This window comes from Xylaria bambusicola (assembly GCF_022495145.1).
Source record: "Xylaria bambusicola strain CBS 139988 unplaced genomic scaffold F5B22scaffold_20, whole genome shotgun sequence".
Classification (NCBI taxonomy): domain Eukaryota; kingdom Fungi; phylum Ascomycota; class Sordariomycetes; order Xylariales; family Xylariaceae; genus Xylaria; species Xylaria bambusicola.
Window position 1 is genome coordinate 255,912 of NW_025953573.1, and position 26,012 is coordinate 281,923.

Below are 26,012 nucleotides of genomic sequence, written 5' to 3' on the forward strand. Positions count from 1 at the left end.
CATTAGCACGTTCAGGCTGCTAGCACCACCCGACAACCAGCCAACTCTAAACCTTACCACTGTTGTCGCTGTCGCCGTCGCTGTCCGTCCCTCTACTCATCTTTTCTCCCCAAACCCTCGGTCCTGCTTTTTCAACCCAAGCCCTTTCGTCGGAGCCACATCATTTCTCCCGGCCAGCACGACATCACACCCTTCGTCGTCTTCGTCTTCGTCGCCGCCACCGTCGTCGTCGTCGTCGTCGTCTGGCACGGCGAGTCGCGCGCATTTTTTCGTGTCGACACCCCCGCCCGTGCTGTGTTGTCATCCCTCATCCCTCACCCGTCAAGCAATCGGCACCCAAGACCTGGAATATTGGCAGGGTCCGATTGCCAGATAGGCCGCCATCTATCCCACCGCTTCTGCTGTGCCTGACTGCCGACGTCGCGCGCGCCCACGGAAGTCCCTCTCTTCGCAACTGACTTTGCTGTCACTGCGCCGTCTTCGAGTTCCATCTTGAAATAGTAGATTGGATCCATCTGACACTCACCGATACCGACTGTTTCTGTCAGTTCCTGGCTAGGAAAGGCGCATCTGCAGGTGCCAACACCATTATCATCAGCATATTAATTATACCTCTGCCACTGGTAAGCATTGTTCACATTCAATCCCTTAAATGATTACCACCGTCATCGATCGTACCCGCACTTCCCGTCTCATCTGACGTGTTGCTCCCGATTCTGCGGGACCCGTCCTTCCCAAAAAGATGGGTGCAACTGAAAATGCTGGCTTCTCGTGATTTCTTTGAAATGTGGCCGCGTCGTCGTGACGACCGTCTGCCCACTGAACATTAGCGAACTGCCCGCTCTTGTCACTTTCATCGGTTTATACCCTTCTGTTAGCACAAGGAGGAAGGACTTGCTCGTCAACTTCCAACCGTAACAGTAGCGCACGCCCAAGTATCATTGTCGCTGAGGCAATTGATGTGAAACACTACCCAGCGTTAGCCCAGTTAGCTTGCGCAATGAAGCGACCTGTCATGTTTGCTTTCCCTCCCACACGTGGGGTTTACCTTGTCCGATTGCCTAACTCGGACTTGGGCCTGTACTATTCACTGATTCTATTCTAGAAATAACGTGAGACTGAGCTTGGTACTAATCTTCTCGTGAAGTCTCACAGGTTTTATAATCTACGTTACTGTACTTGTCATTTCAAAACTTATGATATGGCGGCTGTTGTTAAGGACTTCGTCGCGGATCATTCAAGGTTCCACAATATGATAGCATCATCAGGACTACAGCACGAGCATTCTCACGCCCGTGATTCTTACCGATCTGAATACAACGCTCGGCCGCGTGAGGCGCAGTCACACAAGACTCGGTCGCCACCCCCTCCAGCTTACTCCCGATCTTCAACGTCCAGCGCAACACCATCAAAGCGACCTTGGGACTCGACAACTGAAGCCAGCGCCCAGCAAAGCCAGGTACCACCTAGCGACGGAAGCTCACGGTTTCCTTCCCCACCCGACTCTTCATCGTCAAATCCTCCTTCTGGACGTGAAGCAGCTCAGGACTCTGACACATTTGCCAACTATATGGCAACTAATGTACACCATGCTGCGCCGGGCGTCGCTTCATCTACCATGCAAACACATCAACAACCATCTCCCGAATCCAACACTTCGAGTTCTCCCACTGCAACGTCTCCAGCGTACAATGCCTCTGCGCCCCAGCAAGGTCACACAATAGTTGTTCGCGACCTAGCTCATATACAGAGTCTCGCGAGAGCAGACCTTATGAATGGCGGCAATGGCCCTGGTATTTTGAATGACCCACCCCTTCAAGCTATGAAGTATGAGATCAGCGGTATGCCTATTGGAGACATTATAGAAATGGTTGCCGCACTTTTAACTAAAATTACGACGACCAACGACCTACAACATGACGCATTGCATAGAAACGCGACACACCAACAGACCGCCGCGAATCATAATAACGATGGATCTCTGATGAGTCCTCTTAGCAGCTCCGTATTGGCTTTCCACGGCAAGAATGTTCCTGCAATCACGATTTTGAGCTATTTGAGCAGAATTCATAAATATTGTCCTACGACTTATGAAGTCTTTTTAAGTTTGCTCGTCTATTTTGACCGAATGACGGAGAGAGTGAATAACCTGGTGATGGAAGCAGAGGAATCGAGACGACAAAGTCAAAAGCAACAAAAGCAACAACCTCAAGCTTCTACGGCCGCCTCTCCTAGGAATTCGGATACCGAAATGAGGGATACTGTTAGTGATAGGATAGACCAGGATCTCGTGGATGATGATCATGACGAAAAGGAGGGTGGCACCAGGTCAGAGCTAGGTGCTTCTCCAGCGACGTACTTTGTTGTCGACAGCTTCAATATTCATCGGTTAATAATCGCGGGAGTTACGTGCGCGAGCAAGTTCTTTTCGGACGTATTTTATACAAACTCTCGATACGCAAAGGTATGTTTCCGTTGAATGCTGTTCTTGGACTCAACATGTCTGACTGAAAAACCCAGGTTGGTGGTTTACCTCTTGCTGAGCTCAACCATCTGGAACTTCAATTCCTCCTCCTTAACGATTTCCGTTTATGCGTGCCCGTTGAAGACTTAGAAGCTTACGCTACGATGCTTGTTGAGTTTTATGCGCGTGAAGTTGTTGCCCAACGCTCGCGGCCTACGCCCGGATCAGCGTAAACTCGACGACCTGAACCCCGTTTACGATATTTGACAGTCGCTTCAGAACACTAATACATACACACTATACATTCAACGACTAATCAACGCACATAATACCTGCATACCCCACCCTAGATCAAACCAGACTCCCTGCCTCTTTTGTTAAGGGAACCTAGATCTATGCGGCTTGACAGAGTAGGGAGACTGGCTTTGTCTAGGAATAGAACGCATGATTTAAATACCTATCACCTAGACTGGACCGCGGTGGACCTTTTACGGCGTGGACGAATTGCCATCTGTTTTTTGTAGAGCTGACTTCGGTCTGGTTTGATACCCGGATAGATTTCCTTCGGGCTTGGGAATTCTACATTTTTTATCAAGATAATGATCTCTTGTCGCCAATACTGCCTGAGCATGTGCGCTTTTGTCATATCGTGAATTATTGATAGACATAAGTTCAGTAATGGTAGTGATGGTAGTGATGTCTCCCGCCTCAGAGATACCTATTACTCCACTCTTTGGGCCGGTCGCATTGGCACTCCGTAGGCATTTAGTCATCCCCAACCCTGGTATGAAGCATCTGGTAACTAATAAAGGTATGATTGGTAGTATTCATGGTTTATCGTGATTGCGGCTTATGTCTCCGGTTTCTTGCTATGTTCTTAAAAATATGATTAATGTTGTAGGGTGAGTCTAGGTAAGTACCTACCTAGTATCTTCAAGCTTTTGTGCCGCAATAGAGAGGGAGGGGGAGGGGTACCTAGGGTTATCTAATGCCGATTCTATTATTAGAGAGTCCTAGCAGTTAAATCTCATTTTGGGAAAAATCGCGGTTTTCCTAACGATTAATTTGATAACTGTATGGATTGCCAAGGGTTATATTTGATGTTGTTGAGTAGAAGTTCTAGTTACTGAAGGAATCCACTGTGAGGGGTAATATAGCCACTCCCACCGTACCTGCTATCAAATTCATAAATTGGTTCTTGAATCTTGTCGTAGCCGTGTGAGGCAGTAAGCAGCGGGACACATAATGTACCTACCTAGGTACCTACCGCAAACCATAGCGTATTAGAAATCCTCCCATCTACATAGTTCAATCTAAACCAGTCTACACAATGCCCTGACAAGCTGCGTTGAAAGAGTGTGGTGTAAAAAAGCGGGGTGTTACGCTTATCGTTCAATCGGATTCCCTCCATTATTACGTAGGCATCTACTAGAGGCAACGGTCCTCCTCGGTGATGGACAAGCAGCAACAGCAGTTATCCCCCTTCGTGTTAGCAAAGCCACCATCGAGCCATGACAAAACGTGTCTGCATCGTCGGTAAGTAACCGGTATTTGTTGGACGGTACCTGAAACTCTCAACTGACAGATACAGGTGCTGGACCATCTGGCCTGGTAGCGGCCAAGACACTTTTACATGATGCTGCGCCAGCGTCATTCAACGTCACCATATTTGACTCACAACCTCGGATTGGAGGCTTGTGGCCCGCGCACAAGGGTGACGGTGCCGGCCTTGTCCACCCGTTGATGGTAGCCAATCAGAGCAAGCACACGGTTCAGTTCAGTGACCTTGCCTGGAAGGACTCTGACCCGGAGTTCCCCAAAGCATGGCAAATCGGTCGTTACCTGGAGCGATATTCAAAAGTGTATGGAGGCGCAGATGTAAGACTAGGTCACAAGGTAGTGAAGGCAGAATATCAAGATGGGGGTAAATGGGAGGTACGAACAATTTCCGATAAGGGCGCTGAGACCAGCATTTTTGACTATCTGGTCGTGGCCACGGGCTTCTTTGGAGAACCGCTATGGCCCAAGGGCATCTCAAACCAGGGTGAGGTGCCAATCATTCACAGCAGCAAATACCGAGATGTAGAGAGTCTCCTATCAAAAGCCAAGGATACCAGTGATAAAATCCTCATCGTCGGTGGACAGATGTCCGGGGTTGAGATTGCTGGCACTATTGCAACTCATTTGTCCTCTCTTGTTCATTCGCCTGGGTCAAAAGCAATTCCGAACGCAGAGCGTTTCACGATACACCATGTGTCACAGCGCCCAGCATGGACAGTTCCTCTCTACACTTCTGTCAAGGTAGGTCACAAATTCCACGATGCTTCCTTTGTTGCAAGTTGTTGCTGACTCGGGAATTAGCCCGACACCCCAGCGCCTCCTTTCCTGCCTTGTGATTTGCCGTCTTATAACCTAGCTTTGCGTCCTCCTATTTTAGAGGATACTCAAGGACACATCACTGTTGAAGCCGCGCGCAAATCCAATTCGATACACCGATCTGTGTTAGGCACAGACCAATCTATATTTTCCCAAGAAACCAAGATTGATGGGGAACTACTCGATCAGCCACCATTTCTTGCAATAAGCACCCACTATATGGATTTTGTGCGATCTGGGCTTATCAAGCTTCACAAAGGTCGATTGTTGAACGTCACAGGAGATACAGCTGTGATATCATCGAAAGGCTGCAAAAAGGGGGGAGACGAAAAGTCATTGGATAATATTGCCGCAGTTGTCGTTGCGACGGGTTATGATTCATCCCCCTCGATATCATTCCTTGACGACGACATTAAAGAGGCACTTCTCTACTCTCCAGCTCATCCTGGTCTCCCCTTAGCGTTAGCTTTCCATGAGACATATCATCCATCTTTCCCAACTCTCGGGTTTGTTGGTTTCTATCGATCACCTTACTGGGGTGTTATGGAAATGCAAGCCCGTTTTGTCACGCGTCTCTTCGAAGAGCACGCTGGCAATACACTTGACACACTTACCCCTTCACTTGTGGCTGCGCTTCGCGTCGATAATAGCATACAGCGTACAGTAGCACTTCGCAATGATCCAAGATGCTCTCAATTTCCAATGGGTGATTATGGATACCTAATGCAGGAATTCGCGCACGCACTGGACATACCCATCTCCGCACCAATAGGGACTACGCCACCCCTCGCCAACGGCCGCCCTATGGACATTTTAACACCAGCACGATACATAAGCCACGGGGCTTCGGAGGCTCAATATGCACAGGCTGCAGAAAATCTCAAGTCCACATATAACACTGCGATTGCAGGTATTAAGGGGGGTAAATTTATTGCAGCTGCTACTTTCCGATCGCTCTTGGGCGAGTGGATTCTTGAGCGTGATCTCATTTCTACCTTGTCCAGCCACCCCTCCGGGCGGTTCATTGGCACAGCAAAATTCTTGCTGCGAAACGGCACGGCGGATGGACGAGAGCACAAGTTCTCAACATCTCAACCTGCAGGAGAGTCTGACAGTCCTGTAGATCCTCCTGACATGGGGCTTGAGTACTTGTACATCGAGGACGGTGAGTTCACCGCAGCAGGCACTAACTTGCGGTTCCGAGCTACGCGGCGTTATATCTGGCGATATGATGAGGACAGCGACAAAATAAGCGTTTGGTTTGCACGAACTGACGACTCGGCACGCGCCGATTACCTGTTCCACGAAATTGACTTCATCCCGCCTCCTTCCCTAGTCCCAGACAGCGATGCCGTAGGGGTGCCAACAGGAGATGGAAAAGACAAGCGAGAGCCCGCCTGTGGTAAAGATGAGGCCTGGCGCGCCAAGGCTAAACATCTTTGCGTAGAGGATTGGTACAATGTGCACTACGAGTTCTTTTTCCACGCTGTGAATCTTTGGGAGTGGAAGCTTGGATACTCGGTGACGGGGCCTAAGAAGGATTATACCATTCATGGCACCTATAGACGGAAACCTGCACCAGAACCCATTCCAGAGGACGACTGACGATTAGTGGGACATTGATTAACGAGTTACTTCATTTTTGAGAAGCGGCATAACTTGCCCTACTAGCGATTGTTTTTGTGTACTTTATTTGCTCTAGATTACTCCGGCGACTGTCGCCCGGAGAGATTAGTAATACGATGTTTATCTTTATCTTTACCACGTTCTTACACTTGGCAGATAGTAGAAAAAATATGTGATGAAAGCCAGGTTCCCCGCGCTCATTGTCCCCAACGCGGGGAGAATGAGGGGTTGTAGGTTGCGAAAGTCTCATCAAAGGATAATTATCTGCCAGGGTCATCGCTGCCTAGTTCCGTACAGGGCTTCATAGACAAACGTATGATACCAAAGCCGCGTCTTTGTTCTCTCCGCTCACGTCATCGACTCTTTGGTATCTACCTACGAAGTAGATAGTGGAAACTGTATTTTTATTGCACCTATTTGCCTACTATGTCTCAGCCTATGCTTGCTGTGAGGGTGGGGGCCGGCCGACCTCGCTCGGGGTCTGTTGCCATGAAATGCGCCCCCATGGAACTTTGCTCGACGACGTTTTTCGCTATCATACGTCAGTGGGATCTGCAAGTCAGCCTTTTATCGTAGCATCGCACTCGATCAGGAAGGTCACTTCAATACACATCAGACCGACTTACCGATGGTCCAATTGATAGTCGTTGATTCTCCTAATACGACATCGTGTTTCCCTCGTCGTTGTTGTCATTTTGCATGACCAGAGGGGGGAATTCTTGGGGTAGTAGTAGGTAGCTTGGGGCAATCATGTTCCGTTGGAACTCATCGCCCCGCCAAGCCGTACTTATTGATGTATAAAAGTAAAGCAGCTTGGCGATCTCGTTTTATTCGATAGTTTGACACACCTCACGAAAGACGCGAGACCGGGAAGTTTATTGTTTAATAATGGTGTGGAATATACGAGTTCAGCTGCTATCTGCAGCGTTGGTTACTCTGTGCCAAGCCTGTGTGCGTGAACGCCACTTTCAACCTTCGGAACTCACGAAGAGACAAGCGACTCCGCTGGCACCTTTAAGCCCGGAGGAGAAAATTCTTGTCGATTCTGTATCGAATATCAGTATCTCGGAATGGTCTTAGTTAGTGCTCCGGAGCTTCTTATTTTCTCATCGGGCGTGTCTGAAGAGCAAGGGGTTGGGTTTAAAAGCCTATGCCCGAGTCCCTCTTACCGCCTCCCAAACTCCCTTTCTGTTGCTCAACTTGCAAGTATTAACGTGACACTCCTAAATGCAGCTACTACACTCACGGCTATCATGTGGCGGGCAAAAACATGACAATGGCTGAATGGACAGCCGACAGGTTTAGCGAGAATGGGTGGAACGCAAGCGTGGTTTCTTATAACGTTTACTTGAATTATCCTGTCAACAAGTCACTCAGTCTTACGTACCCCAACGGCAGTATATTTCAGCCCCTTCTCGAGGAGGCAGTCTTAGATGCCGACGAGACAACGAGCTATCCCAATCGCGTGCCCACCTTCCACGGGTATTCAGCGAGCGGTAGCGCCGAGGCCGAGTTCGTCTACGTCGGAAGGGGACAGCAGGATGACTTTGCCCGATTAAAGGAGCTGGGTGTGCCCCTTGAGGGGAAGATTGCCGTTTCTCGTTACGGCGGCCCGTTTCGCGGGCTCAAGGTCAAGAACGCGCAGGAAAATGGCATGATTGGTGCGATCCTCTTCACTGACACGGGTGATGATGGGAACATCACCGAAGCTAATGGATACGCGGCGTATCCGGATGGTCCCGCGCGGAATCCTACTTCTGTGCAACGGGGTAGTGTGCAGTATTTGTCGATATATCCGGGAGATCCGACTACGCCGGGCTATCCCTCGAGAAAGGATTCCCCGCGTGCAGATACCCGGGCGGTGAAGCCTATGATTCCTTCTATCCCTGTCTCCTATGTGGATGCTATCCCGATATTAGCTGCGCTTGATGGTCATGGCGTCGATGGAGAGGCAGTGAACCGCACGAGATGGGTTGGCGCGCTTAATGTCTCTTATAGCACGGGCCCGGCTCCCGGAGCCACCATCAGCATGAGTAATCTCATGGAAGACGCATACACAGATATTTGGGATACCATCGGCATCATCAACGGGACAAACCCGGACGAAACTGTCGTTATTGGTAACCATAGGGATGCGTGGATCATCGGAGGCGGCGCCGATCCGAATAGCGGAACGGCGATCATCGTCGAGTTGTCTAGAGCGTTTGGTAAGCTGCTTGCTCAGGGATGGCGGCCGAAAAGGAATATTGTGCTGTGTTCTTGGGATGCGGAGGAGTACGGGCTTGTCGGTTCCACGGAATGGGTTGAAGAGTACATCCCATGGCTCACGGACACCGCCGTCTCGTATCTTAATATCGATGTAGGGGCATCAGGTGCATGGCCCTAGTGAGTGATTCTTAGGGGGAGCCTTCTTGTTGGCCGGTGATTATTGACTCGATCGATGATAGTATCTCAGCTACTCCGGAGCTCCATCAGATTTCGACCGATGTGATGAAGAAAGTACCTTGGATGGACACTAATAGAACTATGTACGATGCATGGCTTGAATAGTAAGTACTGTCTAGAACTTCTATATCTTCGGATTTCAGCGTACAACTTTTTGCCACTGCCACATCTAGGCTCTAGGATCTCAGATCTTCCCGAACCCGTGAATACCTCTGCACGAATTGCTGACCAGGTTGTTCTAGTGCGGGAGGCTCTGTAGGAGTGCTCGGTAGTGGCAGCGATTATACCGCTTTCGTGCACAAAGGCATCGGTTCTGTGAGTACTTCCCATGTAGTTGTGTACATAACGGCTAGCTAAACCATCACCAGATTGATATGGGTGCCAATGGCGGTTCCGATGACCCCGTCTATCATTACCACAGCAACTACGATTCATATCATTGGATGAGCAACTTTGGTGATCCGGGGTTCCTGGCTCACAAGTATATGACGAAGGTATGTAGAGCGGCGACCTATTAAATGGCGTAGGAGTCTCTGATAACATGAGATGTTTTAGTACCTAACTCTGTTGGCCTACAATCTTGCCACTGCCGAGTCACTCCCCCTCAACGTGTCCAACTGGGTGACGCAAATGGAGACGTACTACGACGATCTGCTGTCCACTATTAATTCGACATCAAACACCCTCGACATATCATCGCTCCGAAGCGCGCTCGACGAATTCGCAGCAGGGTCACGGGACATCACGGCCCTCGAGCAGCAAGCGGTAGCAACCCAAGACCCCGACCTCACCATCCTAGTAAATCACAAGAAACGGGATTTCCAGCGCGGATTCGTCTCACAAGGCGGACTACCGAATAGAGAGTTCTATCAAAACCTCATCTTTGCCCCTGGACTTGACACTGGTTCGTAGCGTGTTTTCATTTTGCAGTTCTGTTCTCTGTGTGTAAATGGAGAGAGATGTCTGACTTGCTTCAAACAGGGTATGCACCGACTACTTTCCCCGGTATCACCGAGGCGTTTCTAGCTGGTAACGTTTCGCTCGCGGCTGAGTATGTGAAAAAAACCGCGGATGCTATTTTGGTTGCAGCGAACATCATCAAGACATAGCATCGCGGTAGATTAAAGGGAGCAGGTTGGTTAACATAGCAGCAGCTGAGGTAAATTCCTCAGACTCGAAAGATACTGAGTCTATAATAATGCTATTCCATTTAATGAGTTCCAGGGCTGATTGTAGATGCTTGTTGATGCTGTAACAAGTTGTTGTAGTTAACGGGATCGTATGGAGAGCACCTAGTTGCTATCCTCGGCAATCGTTGGTCAACAAATCAGCGACTGCGCAGAGCTCTTATAAGTTCTCGTCTTAGCTGTTAAACGGCACCGGATTATCTCCCCCAAAAGATTTTACAACGAATCCTAACACTTTTATAACTCGGATATAGCTGCGCAGTTCTGTAGTAGACGCCTGTACCGGATTCTGCTACTATCTGTGCATTCATCGGCTCCCACTGTGCCTCTGCGATGCTACCCTCGACAGCCCGCCACGTGGAACGTATAGTTTCGACTCGGCTCGTGGCAAACTCAGTGAAGTGTTGCCCTCTAATCTATTCTACTTTGCACGTTCTCAAGTCCACGACAAAATTTAATTTCCCATGATGTCGCTTATGCTGTATACGAAGTCACGATATATACCCGACTATGACAGATGTGTCAGCTTTTGGCGTCTCTCCGGATAGAGCTATAAGCTACCAGCCTTTGAGCGCTACCAGAAATGAAATTCGAATACTCATTATCGAACCTCCATCGTCGGAAGATAATCGCATCCGGTGCCACCTAGAATACGTCTCCTTATTCAATCTCGATAATGATTTCGTTGCGCTCTCATATTGCTGGGGTGACCATAATGAGCTTAAGCGAATAGTGCTGTCTGGCAACCTGGTTCCCATTACTTTCAACTTATACAAAGCCCTTGACGAGTTACGCCGCAGAGGGTATTACAGAGTTTGGGCCGATGACCTCTGTATTAACCGATATGACGACGAAGAGCGCAGCCAACAGGTCCTACGGATAGGGGCGATCTATCGATCTGCCTCGCAGGTTATATCCTACCTCCGTGGCCCAGGCCGCGCGTGGCAGCAAGCCTTAGCGGATGCTGTCCACCGTATCACTAGGCGCGCCGATGCATCAAAGCGAAATGAAAAAGACCGCATCGAAGCTAAGAGAGATGCCCGGCGGAAGAGAAAGTCGACAAGAAACAAGAGCACCGACCGAGAAATACAACACCGCAGCAGCATTTACCAAACGATCTCGACGAGGTCTGCTGCAGTGCGAAGTGTAATGGAATTATCTGCTGCCGAGGAAACCGCGCTATTTCTATTACTTGACAATTCCTACTGGCGACGTGCATGGATCATCCAAGAGATTTCGATGAACCCCCGCCTCACTATTGTCTGGGGAAGGCAAGCATTCGACTTGGGCCAACTTCTACAAACATTTTCCTGTCTAAGCAACTATATCCGCGGAAAGAGGGAGAAAGTGTTGAATCACATCAGATGCGTCTACAAGATTAGGAGTTCCCAGCTGGCTTTGAAACCTCTGTCCCTGATCGAAGCTCTTGGGCTATGCTACTTGGCTAAGGCACAGTTCATTCGAGATCGTGTCTTTGCTCTTCTTGGGCTCACTCACGACGGCGCTTATTTGGTACCTTCGCCTAGTTATACCCTGCCTTTGGAGAATATTAGTAGGGATATGACCATCAGACTGATACGCGCAACTGGGAACTTGGATGTTGTGATATCGAAAGCACACGGAATCGAAACATGGTACCCTAACTGGTTTGACTCAAGGTATTGGCACTGGTACAGAGTTTCACATCACCGTCTAGGTCGACCAAGCTTGCTTACGTATACAAATTATGGTCCTTACCGCGCCTCTGGCAATCAAACTCCATCGCTCAGGGTGTTTGGGAATGAAATCATAGCCAAAGGGTTCTTTATCGGCAATATTGTGGACTGCTCACCTACTCTGGAGGAAGCCAGGGACAGCGGTTTGCCGAGAACGGAGCTTCTCCGACCGAGGTCATGGAAGCGGAACCCTAAGAATGAAAGACTCTTCTTCGGGCTTGAGCCTGCGACGACGATGAGAACCCTGTGTTGGCTTCTCATCGACATGACTCGGTCGTCGGTGCCAAGGATGAAACATAGGAGGGCAGGGACACATCTTTACACTCTACTCCATACGCTGCTACACAAAAAGGAGACCATCATAGAACAAGCCCCGTCACTTCTGCAGTGGCTCAACTGCTGTGACGCCCAATGTTTCAAGGTCGATGACAAACGGCTTGTGGCCTACTTCTCCATGAAGAGCAGCACCCCTCTCTCGCCGGGAGACCGAGAAGCGCTCGAGGAAGACTGTAGAACTATTCAGAAGAATTTGAGAGCCAATATGAGATTGGGATGTACGGATGAAGGAAATATCGGATGGTTTCCCCGTAACACCAGGACGGGAGATCGGGTTGTCATTCTCTTGGGCGCGAGTATGCCTTGTGTTCTTCGGCAAAGGCCGATTGGAGGATATACCATTCTGGGCTCATGTATTGTGGATGGAGTCATGAAGGGCGAGGCGGTTAGGAAGGGATTGCAACGTGTGCAGGATATCCAGTTGCACTAGTTTCATTGAGTAGGAATAATGTTCACTGTACGGTTACCGATGGAAATGTCGTCATCGAGTGTTACGTACCGCTTGGCTAGGCGATGTATACGAGAATGAAGATTGTAAGGTCAATATGAAAGCCCAATAGGAGTAATCATTTCTAGTATACCGCTGCTAACCACCATCAGGATCTAAGAGGTGATATGAGATGAATAGTTGGGAGATATATTCTTCCGATCGCGATTGATGCTCCCGGGAAAGTAGGAACTACGTAAGGCCGCGTAATTTAAGCGAGCACCGAGACGGCGGCGCGATACCCCGCGGTCCGCCAAGGTAAAGCGAGATCCTAGTTAAACCCGGTTTGAGTAAAGGGGCGGAGAGCCGAGCTTACGTCCGAGCGTCCTTAGAGGCATGATACAAAGTATATAAGTAAGAAATGTGAACAGGTTCTTTGAAATCATGGTATTAGCACTGGCGAGGGGTTCGATTTCCATAGCTTATCTATATACACTGGCACCATGGCTCCCAACAGCAAGAAGCCTCATGTCCTGATCGTCGGCGCCGGGTTAGCTGGGCTCTCACTTGCGCAGTGCTTGCGAAAACAGGGCGTCTCATTTGAGATTTTTGACAGTGACAAAGACCTCGTCACCCGTCATGGCTATGCCATTGGCGTGCACTCGTAAGCTGGCTACTTTCTTGCTTTCCACATGTGAGAAGAGCTAACAAAAAGGTTAGCATTACCGAAGACTTAACAACGGCCTTTCCCTCGGATATGCCACCTTTACGCGAGTCTGCAGATCACTTATTGCCCCTGAAACTGGAACCTCAGATACGTTTCTATGGCCGAGAAGGGCAAGCCGTCGGTGTCCAAAATACACCCGAGACACCATGTCTACGACTGAATCGCTTACTCTTTCGTAAATGGCTCGCCACTAGTATTCCAGTCCAGTTTGGGAAGAAGCTGCGAAGCGTCAAAGAGGAGGCAGATGGGGTAATCGTACACTTTGAGGATGGGACCAGCGCTTCAGGTGATATGTTAGTAGGTGCTGATGGAGTGAACAGTAAAGGTGAGGGATATCTACCTGATATATGAAGAACTCCACGATATAACCTGATCTAAAAGGGAATACTGACGTGTGTAGTACGAGAGTATATGCTTGGGCGACCTAACTCGGAAGTTCTCAACCCAATTAAAGTGGCTTGTGTCTGGGGAGAGGCGACACTCTCAGGCGAAGCGATGGAGCACCAGCTGTCTTTAGGTCACAGCGCCTATGGCATGATCTCCAAGGATTTCAATTTCGTCATGTTCGTTGGTTTGAACAAGGTCAATGAAGACTTTTCTGGGGATTACTACTGGTATGTTTGCTGGGACGATGAGGCTGCTCATCAACCAGACCACTGGCTTCAGCAAACCTCAAATTCGGCAAAACTTGACTACGTGCTCAAAATAACTGAAGCACTCGATCCCAAGTTTCGAGAGATCTTATTGTTAACATCGGCTGAAGGGGTAGTGTCAGGAATGCCAATATTTCGTGACGCGGTCATTCCGTCACTCCCTAGCACGGGGAGGGTAGCAGTGGTTGGTGATGCCGCTCATCCCATGACTCCATGTAAGTCTAGGTTATGACCACACGATGCATAATGCCTCAAGCTGATAGCTCTGATAGTTCGAGGCGAGGGAGGAATGCACGCAATCCGTGATGCGCTCAATCTTGGCAAAGTGATCGAAGGCTTTGGAGACAGCTACCCTAACGGAGCTCAGAGTGCTCTGGAATCTTACCATCAGGAGATATTGGAGCGCGGTGGCCGAGCTGTCCTATTGTCAAGGAATGCTTTCGCGAATAATCAGGAAAAGGACACTATCATCATGGCTTGGGGAAGTGAGGCCACTCCCATTCCTGAAGAGAGAATCGTGTTGGATCACTACAAGCCTTGAGTTTGGGTTGAATTTTAAAGAAAGTAATGATGAAATCGGAACCAGGGCCCTGTTCAATTTGGGTGCGTAGCTTCTTTTCTGTACATCTACCTATTGTTAAGTCTCTAGTGTTAGCTCGATACAGAGTCAAGATTTCGGTTGCAGAAGTATTACTTGTGTACAATCCCAGTTATAACTAAGATATAATGATCGGATACTAATTGAGCAGCTAAGCGATAATCAAGGCATCACCAAATCATAGGCGAGGTATAATCGAGGCTTGTTCGATAATTCATGACGTACATAGTAGAAAATGGAATGTACTAAGCTAACATTGAAGAAACCCAAGAGATGTACACACTCGCATTTGGGTTGGCTGCACCTATTGGACCAAATCCAAAGTGGCTGTGACCCCTGTGACACTGTAACCATTATGATCTATCAGATAACGTGTTACCCGCCTTCCAAGTTCCGCGTCCGCGAACGTGAGCTCACGTGTGGGGACTTCACGGATGGCCTCGACTTTCGATACCGGTCTTAGTTGTAGAAAAGCTTCCCATTCTCGTAGGCAAGATGTGTATCTGTCATCGCAGAACGTACGTAAGTATGTATTGCCAGTCCAACGCTAGAATGCTCAATAGGAAATAACTTACTCAGACTGATTGAAGTCCAGTAGACAGTGCCATCAGAGGCGCTACAATAACAACTGAGATTATCGTACTGCAGACTACACTGCGTCCCCGGTTTGGAGATGTTGCCACAGCTGTAAAAGAAACCAGCACTGAAAGTTTGATCGAAGGTTAGAGCGCGCCCTTAGCTGTTAAATCTTTTAATGGTGTTAATAGAGAAGGGAACTTTACCTCCAAACCAGATTGCCTTGGCGGTTCCCAATGACATGATTGAGGTCGATACTGGTCCATGTACCTTTACACTTCGAATTGAGGGTAGAGTAGTATAGGTTGTTCTCCGGGCAGGATTCGTAGAAGCCTCCGCTTCGTGCCTCCAGCTTCTTGGGAGCGCCCTTCGGGGCGGCCATAGCAGCGCCTGGAGCGAGTGCAAGAAGGAAAGGGAGTGCGAATTTCATGCTGGCGGAATGACTAAATGAAGGATTGAGGAAATAGTTATTCAGGTGCGATGTTCTGGGGTTAGCTAGGGCAGATGCTCTACTTCCACGATCTTATATAAATATGTCGCAACATCTACATGATGGGCTGATACAGTTTCTTTAGAGCTATGAATTGACCGGGAGCAATAGATATGACATGGCGCTGTGAGGCCTTGCGCAACCGCCCCCCGGCCTAGTTCTGGATCCAAGCCAACGCATCGTGGCATGATTTCTTCATTACACTACCCTACATTCTTGATGACATCGCGGTCGCGGGATCATATTTCTCGCACCCGGATGGCGTTGTGTTGCCGGGTAGCTGTGATGTTTTGGCCTAGGCTCGTCAAAACTTCGCCTCAAAAGTATTTCAAGCTGAATAATGCTCCACCACCAACCTCCTACAGTCGAGATGTAGCTAAGAGACACGTCTAGGTCCGACATCAGGCTTGTCTGGCCGATTCAAAAGAACGCCGTGAAGATCATATACGAGCGGTGTGCTCTGCACGAAGATTTACTTCGGGTGCTACAATCCGACCGGTGTGAAATACCGTTGGTGGTGGCGCGTTCAGCTGTGGTAAATAACGCCTGTGTGGATTCTTGGCTACCACTGTGCATAATGCTAATAATACATCGTACTTCTTGAAGGCTGGCTTTGCGCAATCAGTGAGGTACTACTTGAAGAGTTGGCATATGCAAGGGCCAATAGGTAACGACACCTACGGTATGTGTGAGAGTCATCTAAGCCAAAGGTCGTCATAGAGAACCAAAAATCCAAAGCCATGGTGTTCCATACTAAACGTATATGACTAAATGGTGCACCTTGAACTCCGCGGTGTGTGACTATTAGAAAGCAACATGTTCATGACGCGTATGTTGAGAACTAGATATTACTTAAGATTACGATTAGATAAATACTTGGACTGGCTTCACTAGACTTCTTCCTCAAGCATCGCTAGAAGTATTAGGGGTTATCGTGAAGAAAGCTCAGAAGTCCAATATCTTAGAAAGACATGCCTATTAGTGCACCCTGCGCCACTCAAATCAGAGCAACGAGTGAACGGTGAAATATAAGCTTAAATATATGTTATGGTCATTAATCATAGTCTAGAGTATGTTGCATGATCCTGCACCATCCGCTAGGTGTTTGTACTCAAGCTACATAGATCACTCATGTCCTTCAGTTATATTCAGTCCTGCCCCATTCAACTGCGTTGAAACGAGGAGCCTTGGTAGGGGGATGCAGAGAACTGGTGGCAGAAGCTGCGCCATTGTAGCAATTAGTACTACCTCTAGAAAATGAGTGGCTGCTGCAGTGGACTCACATTGAGAAGAGGTACGCAGCATACGGCAGACTTCTGGAATAATCCGCATTGGCCCTCGAAAGCGTCGTCACTAATGGGCAGTAGCGCTGGGCAAACTAGTCAGTAATTACTTCAGTCATTATTCAGCGTCGTAGGAATATATATCCACAAGGCGCGCTTACGTGGTGTGCAACTATTGATATCTAACGTTAGCTCTCATACACGTCGAGTATCTCTTAAATAAGAAGAAAGAAAGACAAAGAAAACATAGCTCGTAAGAAATGTTAAAGGGACAGAAGCTTACTCCGACACAGTGCCAAGAGGACCTCTGTTATCACAACAGTAAGGGGCACTAAAAATGAGGGCGTTACTGCAAGCAATGTAGCCCAGCCCATTTGCCTTGGTCTCTGCCTGGGCCTCAACTTGCGCCGGCAACGCCCACGTGGCTCCGAAATAGGCAATGGCGATTGTTGCGAGCTTCATGATGAGATGCTTGGACGCACTTCAGTTCATGCTGCCGTGGTTTGACATTAGGAAATGGTAATGCCTTATATACCTGGAGAGAACAAGCAGTTGATGTATTCCGTCCGCCGAATCTATCACCGCCAGTTTTATTACCTGATTGATGTGAACATTCGTCGCGTGATGCAGATCTTGAATCCGGATTTGGTGCTCGTAGCTGGGGCTTGGCATGCAGCTGATGGAGCGTGGGCCTTGGAATAAACCATTCTGTCTGCATCGTTGGCAGCTGCGATCCGTGGTAGAGCTTGTTGTAAACCGAGAATTTGATATTAAATGCAGCCGGTTTTATGTGTAAATGTGACATCGCTAGAGATAGAAGCAGGAAAGTTGTCGTTGTTTAGCTATTCATATAACACTTAATCCAGAACCCAGGCCGTGCTACGCCAAGAATCTAATGCCATTCATATGTTTGGATGCGTTAGCTTCTCTTCTAACCAATTTTAAGCAGTGAAAAATGATAGGTTGTGATTGAGATTGAGATTCAGTAGTGAAGTCACATTTTGCATCCTTAATTCAAGAAGTGCCAATGAACTCATCGCTTGTATGATATGATGCTTTACGCAGGGTGTGTTACACTCCAAGCTTGACGTTGTAGTTTCAAAGAGTCTTTGTAACTGTCAGAGCTCAGAACAGCGGTTTTCACTACAATAGCTTTGTTGAGATGGTTTCTTTCGGGGATATAAGCCGAGCGAACGCTTGTCAGCACAATGAGCTCTCAAGCCTAGAAATTAGACAACTACATCATGTCTTCAGTTGATCTGTACGAAGTACTCGGTGTTCCCAGTGATGCGGATGAGCCTTCAATCGAACGGGCTTTCAAGGACCTATCTCTAAAGCTGCATCCAGACAAAGCGAACGTATCGACGGCCCCCAGTGTTGAAACGGAGGCAGAGCGGAAAGTTCGCGAGCAACACAACCACGAACAATTCGTCAAAGTTATGGATGCACGTACTATTCTCACCGATCCGGTGAAGAGGAAGTCTTATGATCGAGAACGACGATTGATAAAGCGCTCAGCAGATAAGGCTGAACATTCAAGCAGCACTAGACGTCAAAAGGTTAGGACTGATAACAGAGAAACAGTCAAGCGCCTCGAGAGTCTAGATCTCGAGCTGAGAAACCTACTCAGTGTATATCGTGAACTTACACCGCGGCGGTATCAGTCCTTATGGCTCCCAACCCACTCAGAAATCGAGTCGCTATTTATACGCGTTATTTGCATTCATGTTGAGGTTACTAACAAAGTGACCAAAAAGCCTCCTTCGACTTACACACCCAGTACTGACAAGCCGGTTCAAAGAGAGGCGAATGTACATATCTCGCTTATTGGCGCTCTAATTGCAGAGTTAGATGCGACACTGACCCAACGTAAGACATATATGGCTAGTGACACTTTTTATTGTGCCCTAGATGCTTCTTTCAAAAAGTTCTTAGACTCGTAACTCCAGATAGAGGCTAGTATTTATTAAATCCTAACCGGGCCCTGAAATAGGAGAAGAAGAGGCACCCCATTCAAATAGCTTTATAAAATGAATAAAAACCTAAACTATTCAAGTCAAGAGAATAACATGTTAATGCAATCACTAGCTTCCTTTGTCTTTAGCTTTATCTTTATTATGACTAGTTCTACCATTCTAGACGTTCAAGGCTACGTAACAAATCAGAAGTACGCATCCATTTCGACTCAATGACAACATCATCAATAGGTAGCTGGGGGCGTCACTTCCAAATCTTTAACTCCGATTATGGCAATTGCAACCTGTTACACACGTACGAGCTGTACTAGCTGAACATACAGTTCGCCTTGCATCTCGGCCGTACGAAAGGCCATTGCAGGCTGTTCATGATCATTCAGAGACATGCAGGCAATATTGGAAAGTGAGGTTATACGGACTTCGCTTCTTGAAACAGACCCCGAGACCTAGGCGGTCTGGGCTGGTAGACCAGTTGAACATAGCGTCGAGTCAAGCCACCAACAGCCGAGAAGGAGCTGGTTGGTCAAGGACTCACTCATGCAGCCCTAGTTGATCATTGTAATCTGAATAGCATCAAGTTCCAATCCCAGTTGTCTGCCCTTGTTATAGAACCCTTGGGGTGCTGCATGATAATCGTTGTTGTATGAAAGTTTCGAGGTTTTCGTACCTAGATTAAGGCTATGTATAGCGAGTTTCTTTGTCTATAGTTCTAGGATCATGACCTAGGTGTTAGCGGCAAAACTGTTATAGTTGGCAGTGTATAAACCTTGTAGATCCATCTATTGGCGTATAAAAACAGGATGTGGCGCCGCTTCTGAGTTACTCTTATATTCCTAGAAAGGTATTAGTGTGTTCGTAAATGCTCCGTGATCGCTCATTGTATTGGCCTTTCTACATCTAGAGGAGAAAAGATCTTGGGATGGCTGACTCTTTATATGGAATTCGTAGAATAGCGAGCGTGTTACATTGCGCAATAATGACTACAAACCTGAAATGACCTGAGATCTGTACTCAAAGGTCACCCCATAAGGAAACAACCAATTTAGGGCCCATATATGTAACATAGAAGAAGACATAAGCAGATCCGACAAGCCAGTTTCGGGCCATCGAAAATGTTCCGAATAACATGGCCTCGGACTTCTAGTATTCCAAGTTGATTGCCCTTAGACCGCCGAAAATGTAGTTGAAGCCAATGGCAACAAGTTATCTATTGATCCGTTTCAATGAAATATTGCCTATAATGATATCCCTACGCTGCGAAGTTGAAGTAGCATTCAACGGGGTAGGTAGCGGATGAGTACGGCTGGATATAATCCAAATTTAAGTAGCATTTAAATTAAGTAGTTTATGAAGTTTGCCAACGGGGTTTCCCATCATCTTTTCGGTTTCTAAGCATCCCGTTTCTACTCCTTTGTCAAGAGCAGGAAAACAAATTCCCCGCATCATTATAAGTACATAATTAGTGTATTACCCACGTCGGGAAAAGCAGTTTGAGCTCATCGATTGTCGCAAGCTCGAGAGATTTCTTGGATCCAGCAGATTCATTACCCACATTTGACGCGCCGGGGACTCATTATCCATTCGCGACATATGCTGTAAGCGAGCGTTTTCGTATAGATCTTGGATACACGGGGCCACAGAGAGCACAGCAGGAGTGTCAGGATCCGATATAGCTCCTTCTACACCCTCCATCGCCCCTTCCGCATCTTCCTCATCCGACGAGCCTTCGACATTTAGGATGACAATAACTTCCCTGAGACCCGGCATCGCAGCGAAGAAGTCGAACAGGTGCTGCTCATCCATATTTGTCTCCTCGATTAGTACTCGCGAGATAGACGCTAGCAGTCCGCCACACGACTCGAAGGAGTGCGGCCACTCAAGCTGGTCGACAGCGTCCTCACTAAGCCAGAGAATATCGACAGCAGGATGAAAGAAGAATGAACGGCGCGGAAGGGTTGGGTGCGGTACTTTCACCGCGTGGCGGAGGGTGTGGATGCGGGCCTCGTGGCACACGGACAGGGCCACTGCATGGTGGTAGGTCTCGATGGGCTTTTCGTCGTTGATATCGCGACAACTAATGATGTCGTTATCCACCCGGAACTTCTCGATCCACGTGGATACCCGGCATGTCGGGCGAATCGATATCTTTTCATTATAGTTGAGATGCCAGCCCGCGCTGGAGTCGCTGTCGTCGTCGTCGCCGTCGTCGTTGTCGTCGTCGAATTCGCTGAGCGTAAGCTCGAGAATGCGGGGCTCTGGCCAGGTCTCTTCCCAGATATTCAGACGGAGCTCGGTGGGCAGTCTGGGGAAATAGAGGAATGCGGTTGGGGCTGTGAGGGGTTGAGGTGTCATTTTGATGCTGCTAGCTTCTGATTACAGTCATAGACACGAAGCGCACACGCGGATGCACGATATGTAGTAATCTGTGAATTGAATGAAGAGAGAATGGCTGTGGTGATAGTGCAGCACATGGCTAGATTGGAAAGAGAGCCATTCTACTTATAAGCTCTCGACTGCGTTCTACATGGTTCTGTTTGAATAGAGTTCGTCTACTTTCGGACAGATCAGATCTGTTGGTTGTTGGCTTTTTGGCCGTGGTCGCACTCATGGCCAGAATGGTACATATTGTGTGTCTTAGAAGAAGAAGAAGCACAGAGGAGGTACAGTACATAATTACAGAGAGAGAGGACTTAACCACTAGTAGCCATTGAAGCTAGGTGCGTGCCGACCCGAGAACCTGGGTTAGGTACCAGGGTTTCACTGTAAGTACATATTATAATATACATAGGTATAACTATACTATATAAGTACTTACCTAGGTACATACTATGTACACGATCAGAACGTATTAGGCATAGCGCTATATTTATTTGTCCATTTCAGTCCATTACTTACTGATGTGGCTGAGTTTAGGCTCTTTCTGCCTGATCTTTGTACCAGATTAGTGATTACCATCGCAAGGATTCAACCAAGAAAGGTGAAACAAGTCAACGAAACTGTCTCTGCAGTTACCGGTATATCAGACATCTATGTCTTAAAAGATGGACAGAGTACGGCAGATAGGCGTTTAGCAATACAGAGGACTTGGCCACTATCTACCTACTAAGACTACCCAAGGTACATGACATGTAAACTCTAGTTTGAATTATAATGTATAAGCTCTAATTTTTTATGCATGTATGCGAATAAACCCAACCAAATTATATTCCGGCCGACCTCTGCTCTACTCCTCCCTGCCAATGCCCCATACGAGTTTTGCCTTGCAGATGCTTCATCTGTTCACGCCGTGGCCGGTAAAACATTCTCCTTCGTGTCACTCTGCTCGTCCGAGACTGGGTCTTCTTGTGCGGGGGTCATGTGTCCTGGCCACTTTGCGAGGAAAACCGTGAAGAATGAAACTCCCCACAAAGCAATGGCTAAGGCCCATGCGCCCCGGAGACCGGATACGTACGCCTTCCTCACCCCGTGCAGGGCGTCACCTTCAAAGTAGTTATGAAGTTCGTAGGGCCCTACTCCCAACACCTGTTCCGGGTCCACGCCGGGTGCGTAGATGGGGATATTCTTTAGCAGCAAGTTATTCGTAATGGCGGACGCAGCTGATATGACCAAGGAAGCAGCGCCGAATTGTGTGACTACCCGTCGTTAGTCAAGGACTTCGAAGATGGCTTGAATACTCTCAACGATCAAAACTTACCAAGTACAGAGCCTAGGCCGAGCGCTTTATCTGCATTCTTATTGACAATACCAGCTACGATGGGCGGGATCTGGATGACAGGCCCGACACCAACACCGAGCAAGATCTGATAGCCGATCTGCTTTCCCAGGCTAGTGTCCACATCAAAAGTGTAGATCAATCCGCCTGAAACGACCGTGATAGCGGTAAATACAAGCATGAATAGAGAGTATTTCCCGTACTTTCCAACGGCTACGGATCCAGCGAAGCTAAAGATTGCTACGTATAGTTAGTAAACTACTTCTTAGTCCGTGGAAAGGGGAAAGACCAACACGTTGCACCAATAATCGGGATCGTCCGAATTCCACTGTCTTTAGGCGAGAGACCAGCGGTAGCTTGGAAGTAAGTAGGGAGATTGTATACAATCGAGAAGTATGCTCCGTACAGACTGTGATCATAATGAGCAGATAGCTACGAAGCTGTAGAGAGTAGAAGGACTTACCTGAAAAGGTAGAGACAGTTCACCCACATATCTCTGTTCTTCATCACACGCACGACGATGAGTGCTCTTTCACCTTGCCAGAATTCGTTGACGACAAAGACAATAGACAACAATATCCAGCCTACTAGAAGGCCGATAACTGTGGATGAATTCCAGGCATGGGTGACTCCTCCGAACGTAGTTGCTAAGATGAAGGTAATCAACGCCGCGATGAAAAGGGTAGCTCCAATGAGGTCAAAGCTAGCGGCTATCTCTTTGGCAGAAGTCTTTGTAGATAACTTTGCTTGTGCTGGGGTCTTGAAAAATAGCAGAATTAAACCCAAAGGCACTGCACCGATCTAAGTAGAAGCAGTTGTTAGACGACATGTTACACGAGCAGCCTTTCATATGCTTACAGGAAGGTTAACCCAGAAACACCTGATATTCAAAATTAGCTAATGTTCGGAATGTTCAAGATAGCTCTGCCCCCAGAATCCCTATGGATTGAAGGAAGTTACAAGGAAGGAAAAACTTACCAGCGCCATGAGACATCCGACGTAAAAACACCTCCGATAACGGGTCCTATCACACTTGCGATCGAAAACGTAGTACCTGTTAAAATATTAGGATGAGAACAGAGCAATAGATAGTAGATAGTCAGAAGGAGTCTGGATGCCCTCACTCCTGACCTCTAGACTTCGCGCAACAACACAAGCCTGCTGTACGCCCATATAGACATTTCATGACATACCTATCATTCCTATAATGAGAGGCACCTTGTCCGCAGGACTCACAAAGTTGGCGATCGAGTAACATCCTAGAATGATGCCCGCCGCGCCACCACCTTGAATGACTCTTCCGACAATCAAAGCCGGACTGTTGGGCGCCAAAGCAGCGACGAGGCAACCAATTTCGAAGAATATCACGGTCGAGATGAAAACCCATTTAATATCAAAGTATTTGTAGGCCTTGGCCCAGCTGGACTGGAACGCGGCATCCGCAAGAAAGAAGGCGCTGCCATACCAGCCTGCGTCTGCAAGGGAATTGAACTCATTCGTGATTGCTGGAATGGCCGTAGAGATGATACTCTGTACGAGTCCCAACGAGGTTAGAAGCCGACATCATCGAGATCAACGCCGTGATGTTTCCGGGGTCACTTACAACGTCCAGACCAGCCTAGAGGTAACGAAGCTTGCTGTTAGAATCTGTCTTATGTGAACGAGGAGGCGAAAGTCGCAATGGGAGCTTACGAGGAAGACACCGGAAAGAAGACCAATTACGATAATAATCTGTCTCCAGGCTGACGGGTAGACAATGGCGCTGCTCGACGTTTGTAGCTCGGGCTGCGGCTTATCGAGCGGCTCGTCGCGCACCTTTTCGACAGACGAGGAATCGGGTGACTGCTCCGCCATCGTGACGACTATGAAGAATCTGATTCCTGACCGAATTCCTGCGATAAGTACAACTGAGGGCACGATGCTTTGTTCATCTATTAGAGCTTGTCTCGATATCGACGGGATTTTGGAAGAGCTTGAATAGTAGATTTATGTTGCTCAATCGCGCAATGACGATATGTCTCTGTCTCTGTCATTGGCCCAACGCGCAAATTACACGAAGCACGTTGATTAACAATCATGGATTCTCTTCTATCGGGGTCAATAGAAAACGACCCGAAAGGAGTGTGCCGTTCATTCTGGGAGCTTTCGGGTGCTTCTTTTCCTCAACCAATTCTAACTGTGTAAGTAGGAATCGGGTCATTTTGGTTTAGGACGACTGTCGGGCGCTTTTGTCATCCCGGGCACTTCGCGGGTGGTTCTTTTATTATGTAGATTTCTTGTCTTCTGATGCATGGGTCCTCGGGTCTTTTCGTTGTCTAAAACAAGCCGACCCCTGCAGACAGCGTTGGGTGGTTCCAGGGCTGACACTTATGCAGTCATCATTGGCATCCTAGACTTGAGTCAAACCACGCGTTATGGATAAAAGGACCCGATCCCTCCGACATGCGAGCATCCGAGTGAGTTAAACGACCCGATGCAAATCCAAGCTCTTTCACAACGCTGGAGACTTCTCTTCTAGGAAAAAGTCTCTTGCATCCCTCAAACCCGACTTTTAACTCCTGCAACCGGCTCATGCTATCCCCACTTACCCCCCGGCATGTTTAATCACCGGGCGGTAGATATTACCCTGGCCGCCGCCGCTGACCAGTGTTTGATAATGCAAGGGACACCAACTGGAGGGACCTCGTCGGAGAGGACATTGTCGTCATCAAGCTCGTGCGATTGCGAACGTGAGATTTTGCGGATCGCCAACCTCTGTCAGCATTACGCCCAGGTTTCTTCTCATGACCCCCTCGTCTCGTCGCCACAGCGGGCGATGTCGCCACCTGTGCCGTCGATAACGCCTTTGACAGGGCTCAACGTCGCCCAGGGCGCTAATGTCGGTGCACCAATGAGCTCGTTCCTATCTGCAACGCTTACCATAGCATTCGACTTGGTACAGCACTGGGGTACGCTCAACGGATGCCCGAATAACGAATCGCACCTCAAGCCTCACACGTTAAGTTCCATGGTGGACGCGATCGGGTTGGTTCTGCGAGGGCACGAGTTGGCCGTCGTTGCGGCGTCCACGTCGGAATCCCAGCAGTCGCAGAGGGCGACGATTGGAAATCTAGAGCTTGAGTCCTCGGAGAGTGCCATTGTCGTGCAGGAGTGCCTGAAAGCGTCCATAGTCAGACTTGCTGCAATGTTACAGGATATAGCAGAGGAGGCCCAGAACCAAAGCCCGAGCCTGCATCCACTCAAAGATAGCGATATCAAGAGTCTCATGACGAGGCTGTTTGTAACGCTCGCCAGTGTAGATAGGATGGTTACGATATAGATAAGAATGACCTGAATACAAACGAGTCTCATACTGAAGTCACGTCTTGACATCAGCTTATGCCTTGGGTCTGCAGGCTATATGCATGATCCTGGTCGTATC

At 48.2% G+C, this 26,012-nt stretch overlaps 11 protein-coding genes across 11 annotated transcripts; 7 read left to right on the forward strand and 4 right to left on the reverse strand.

Moving 5' to 3' along the window:
* The first annotated feature begins 617 nt into the window (after window positions 1-617).
* F5B22DRAFT_180085 (cyclin-domain-containing protein) lies at window positions 618-2,825 on the forward strand. The gene is made up of 3 exons (XM_047969401.1): window positions 618-623; window positions 1,106-2,464; window positions 2,521-2,825. The coding sequence occupies exons 2-3, from the start codon at window positions 1,202-1,204 to the stop codon at window positions 2,695-2,697; spliced, it is 1,440 nt and encodes a 479-aa protein (XP_047830867.1). The 5' UTR covers window positions 618-623; window positions 1,106-1,201; the 3' UTR covers window positions 2,698-2,825.
* A 744-nt stretch (window positions 2,826-3,569) lies between these two features.
* On the forward strand, window positions 3,570-6,602 carry F5B22DRAFT_606441 (uncharacterized protein). Its single transcript, XM_047974921.1, has 3 exons — window positions 3,570-4,000; window positions 4,056-4,765; window positions 4,826-6,602. Exons 1-3 carry the CDS (start codon window positions 3,976-3,978, stop codon window positions 6,443-6,445), a joined length of 2,355 nt encoding a protein of 784 aa, XP_047830868.1. The 5' UTR covers window positions 3,570-3,975; the 3' UTR covers window positions 6,446-6,602.
* Window positions 6,603-7,049: 447 nt separating this feature from the next.
* Window positions 7,050-10,485, forward strand: F5B22DRAFT_180060 (N-acetylated-alpha-linked acidic dipeptidase-like protein 2). The gene is made up of 7 exons (XM_047969400.1): window positions 7,050-7,545; window positions 7,700-8,851; window positions 8,914-9,015; window positions 9,154-9,226; window positions 9,280-9,405; window positions 9,467-9,815; window positions 9,893-10,485. Exons 1-7 carry the CDS (start codon window positions 7,355-7,357, stop codon window positions 10,018-10,020), a joined length of 2,121 nt encoding a protein of 706 aa, XP_047830869.1. The 5' UTR covers window positions 7,050-7,354; the 3' UTR covers window positions 10,021-10,485.
* Window position 10,486: 1 nt separating this feature from the next.
* F5B22DRAFT_180052 (heterokaryon incompatibility protein-domain-containing protein) lies at window positions 10,487-12,807 on the forward strand. Its single transcript, XM_047969399.1, has one exon. It carries the CDS (start codon window positions 10,609-10,611, stop codon window positions 12,577-12,579), a length of 1,971 nt encoding a protein of 656 aa, XP_047830870.1. The 5' UTR covers window positions 10,487-10,608; the 3' UTR covers window positions 12,580-12,807.
* A 109-nt stretch (window positions 12,808-12,916) lies between these two features.
* On the forward strand, window positions 12,917-14,646 carry F5B22DRAFT_606448 (FAD/NAD(P)-binding domain-containing protein). Its single transcript, XM_047974922.1, has 4 exons — window positions 12,917-13,240; window positions 13,297-13,628; window positions 13,704-14,171; window positions 14,229-14,646. The coding sequence occupies exons 1-4, from the start codon at window positions 13,080-13,082 to the stop codon at window positions 14,495-14,497; spliced, it is 1,230 nt and encodes a 409-aa protein (XP_047830871.1). The 5' UTR covers window positions 12,917-13,079; the 3' UTR covers window positions 14,498-14,646.
* Window positions 14,647-15,013: 367 nt separating this feature from the next.
* F5B22DRAFT_646506 (uncharacterized protein) lies at window positions 15,014-15,560 on the reverse strand (the record flags this gene model as incomplete). Its single annotated transcript, XM_047978738.1, has 3 exons — window positions 15,014-15,057; window positions 15,130-15,257; window positions 15,337-15,560. The coding sequence occupies 3 exons, from the start codon at window positions 15,558-15,560 to the stop codon at window positions 15,014-15,016; spliced, it is 396 nt and encodes a 131-aa protein (XP_047830872.1).
* A 1,106-nt stretch (window positions 15,561-16,666) lies between these two features.
* Window positions 16,667-17,478, reverse strand: F5B22DRAFT_180398 (uncharacterized protein). The gene is made up of 4 exons (XM_047969402.1): window positions 17,187-17,478; window positions 17,065-17,075; window positions 16,904-16,989; window positions 16,667-16,841 (listed from the first exon to the last, which is right to left on the reverse strand). The coding sequence occupies exons 1-4, from the start codon at window positions 17,363-17,365 to the stop codon at window positions 16,746-16,748; spliced, it is 372 nt and encodes a 123-aa protein (XP_047830873.1). The 5' UTR covers window positions 17,366-17,478; the 3' UTR covers window positions 16,667-16,745.
* Window positions 17,479-18,147: 669 nt separating this feature from the next.
* Window positions 18,148-18,846, forward strand: F5B22DRAFT_655945 (DnaJ domain-containing protein; the record flags this gene model as incomplete). The annotated part of the gene is made up of 1 exon (XM_047979925.1): window positions 18,148-18,846. The coding sequence occupies one exon, from the start codon at window positions 18,148-18,150 to the stop codon at window positions 18,844-18,846; it is 699 nt and encodes a 232-aa protein (XP_047830874.1).
* A 1,165-nt stretch (window positions 18,847-20,011) lies between these two features.
* On the reverse strand, window positions 20,012-21,532 carry F5B22DRAFT_606456 (uncharacterized protein). Its single transcript, XM_047974923.1, has one exon. The coding sequence runs from the start codon at window positions 21,229-21,231 to the stop codon at window positions 20,347-20,349; it is 885 nt and encodes a 294-aa protein (XP_047830875.1). The 5' UTR covers window positions 21,232-21,532; the 3' UTR covers window positions 20,012-20,346.
* A 434-nt stretch (window positions 21,533-21,966) lies between these two features.
* Window positions 21,967-24,816, reverse strand: F5B22DRAFT_180437 (putative gliotoxin efflux pump). The gene is made up of 9 exons (XM_047969404.1): window positions 24,284-24,816; window positions 24,195-24,209; window positions 23,785-24,121; window positions 23,570-23,645; window positions 23,450-23,471; window positions 23,055-23,392; window positions 22,885-23,000; window positions 22,574-22,831; window positions 21,967-22,511 (listed from the first exon to the last, which is right to left on the reverse strand). The coding sequence occupies exons 1-9, from the start codon at window positions 24,443-24,445 to the stop codon at window positions 22,159-22,161; spliced, it is 1,677 nt and encodes a 558-aa protein (XP_047830876.1). The 5' UTR covers window positions 24,446-24,816; the 3' UTR covers window positions 21,967-22,158.
* Window positions 24,817-25,984, forward strand: F5B22DRAFT_180409 (uncharacterized protein). The gene has a single exon (XM_047969403.1). The coding sequence runs from the start codon at window positions 25,188-25,190 to the stop codon at window positions 25,908-25,910; it is 723 nt and encodes a 240-aa protein (XP_047830877.1). The 5' UTR covers window positions 24,817-25,187; the 3' UTR covers window positions 25,911-25,984.
* Window positions 25,985-26,012: the final 28 nt, after the last annotated feature.

Coding starts and splice junctions, on each gene's coding strand:
- F5B22DRAFT_180085 (XM_047969401.1), top strand. CDS start 1,202: ATGGCGGCTGTTGTTAAGGACTTCGTCGCGGATCATTCAAGGTTCCAC. Junction 2,465..2,520: donor CAAACTCTCGATACGCAAAG/GTATGTTTCCGT, acceptor TGAAAAACCCAG/GTTGGTGGTTTACCTCTTGC.
- F5B22DRAFT_606441 (XM_047974921.1), top strand. CDS start 3,976: ATGACAAAACGTGTCTGCATCGTCG. Junction 4,001..4,055: donor AAAACGTGTCTGCATCGTCG/GTAAGTAACCGG, acceptor TGACAGATACAG/GTGCTGGACCATCTGGCCTG. Junction 4,766..4,825: donor CTCTCTACACTTCTGTCAAG/GTAGGTCACAAA, acceptor CTCGGGAATTAG/CCCGACACCCCAGCGCCTCC.
- F5B22DRAFT_180060 (XM_047969400.1), top strand. CDS start 7,355: ATGGTGTGGAATATACGAGTTCAGCTGCTATCTGCAGCGTTGGTTACT. Junction 7,546..7,699: donor AGTATCTCGGAATGGTCTTA/GTTAGTGCTCCG, acceptor TCCTAAATGCAG/CTACTACACTCACGGCTATC. Junction 9,016..9,153: donor TACGATGCATGGCTTGAATA/GTAAGTACTGTC, acceptor AGGTTGTTCTAG/TGCGGGAGGCTCTGTAGGAG.
- F5B22DRAFT_180052 (XM_047969399.1), top strand. CDS start 10,609: ATGACAGATGTGTCAGCTTTTGGCGTCTCTCCGGATAGAGCTATAAGC.
- F5B22DRAFT_606448 (XM_047974922.1), top strand. CDS start 13,080: ATGGCTCCCAACAGCAAGAAGCCTCATGTCCTGATCGTCGGCGCCGGG. Junction 13,241..13,296: donor TATGCCATTGGCGTGCACTC/GTAAGCTGGCTA, acceptor CAAAAAGGTTAG/CATTACCGAAGACTTAACAA. Junction 13,629..13,703: donor TGATGGAGTGAACAGTAAAG/GTGAGGGATATC, acceptor TGACGTGTGTAG/TACGAGAGTATATGCTTGGG.
- F5B22DRAFT_180398 (XM_047969402.1), bottom strand. CDS start 17,365: ATGAAGCTCGCAACAATCGCCATTGCCTATTTCGGAGCCACGTGGGCG. Junction 16,842..16,903: donor GCTGCGTACCTCTTCTCAAT/GTGAGTCCACTG, acceptor ACAATGGCGCAG/CTTCTGCCACCAGTTCTCTG.
- F5B22DRAFT_606456 (XM_047974923.1), bottom strand. CDS start 21,231: ATGACACCTCAACCCCTCACAGCCCCAACCGCATTCCTCTATTTCCCC.
- F5B22DRAFT_180437 (XM_047969404.1), bottom strand. CDS start 24,445: ATGGCGGAGCAGTCACCCGATTCCTCGTCTGTCGAAAAGGTGCGCGAC. Junction 23,472..23,569: donor TCGGATGTCTCATGGCGCTG/GTAAGTTTTTCC, acceptor TTTGAATATCAG/GTGTTTCTGGGTTAACCTTC. Junction 23,001..23,054: donor AACTGTCTCTACCTTTTCAG/GTAAGTCCTTCT, acceptor TTATGATCACAG/TCTGTACGGAGCATACTTCT.
- F5B22DRAFT_180409 (XM_047969403.1), top strand. CDS start 25,188: ATGTTTAATCACCGGGCGGTAGATATTACCCTGGCCGCCGCCGCTGAC.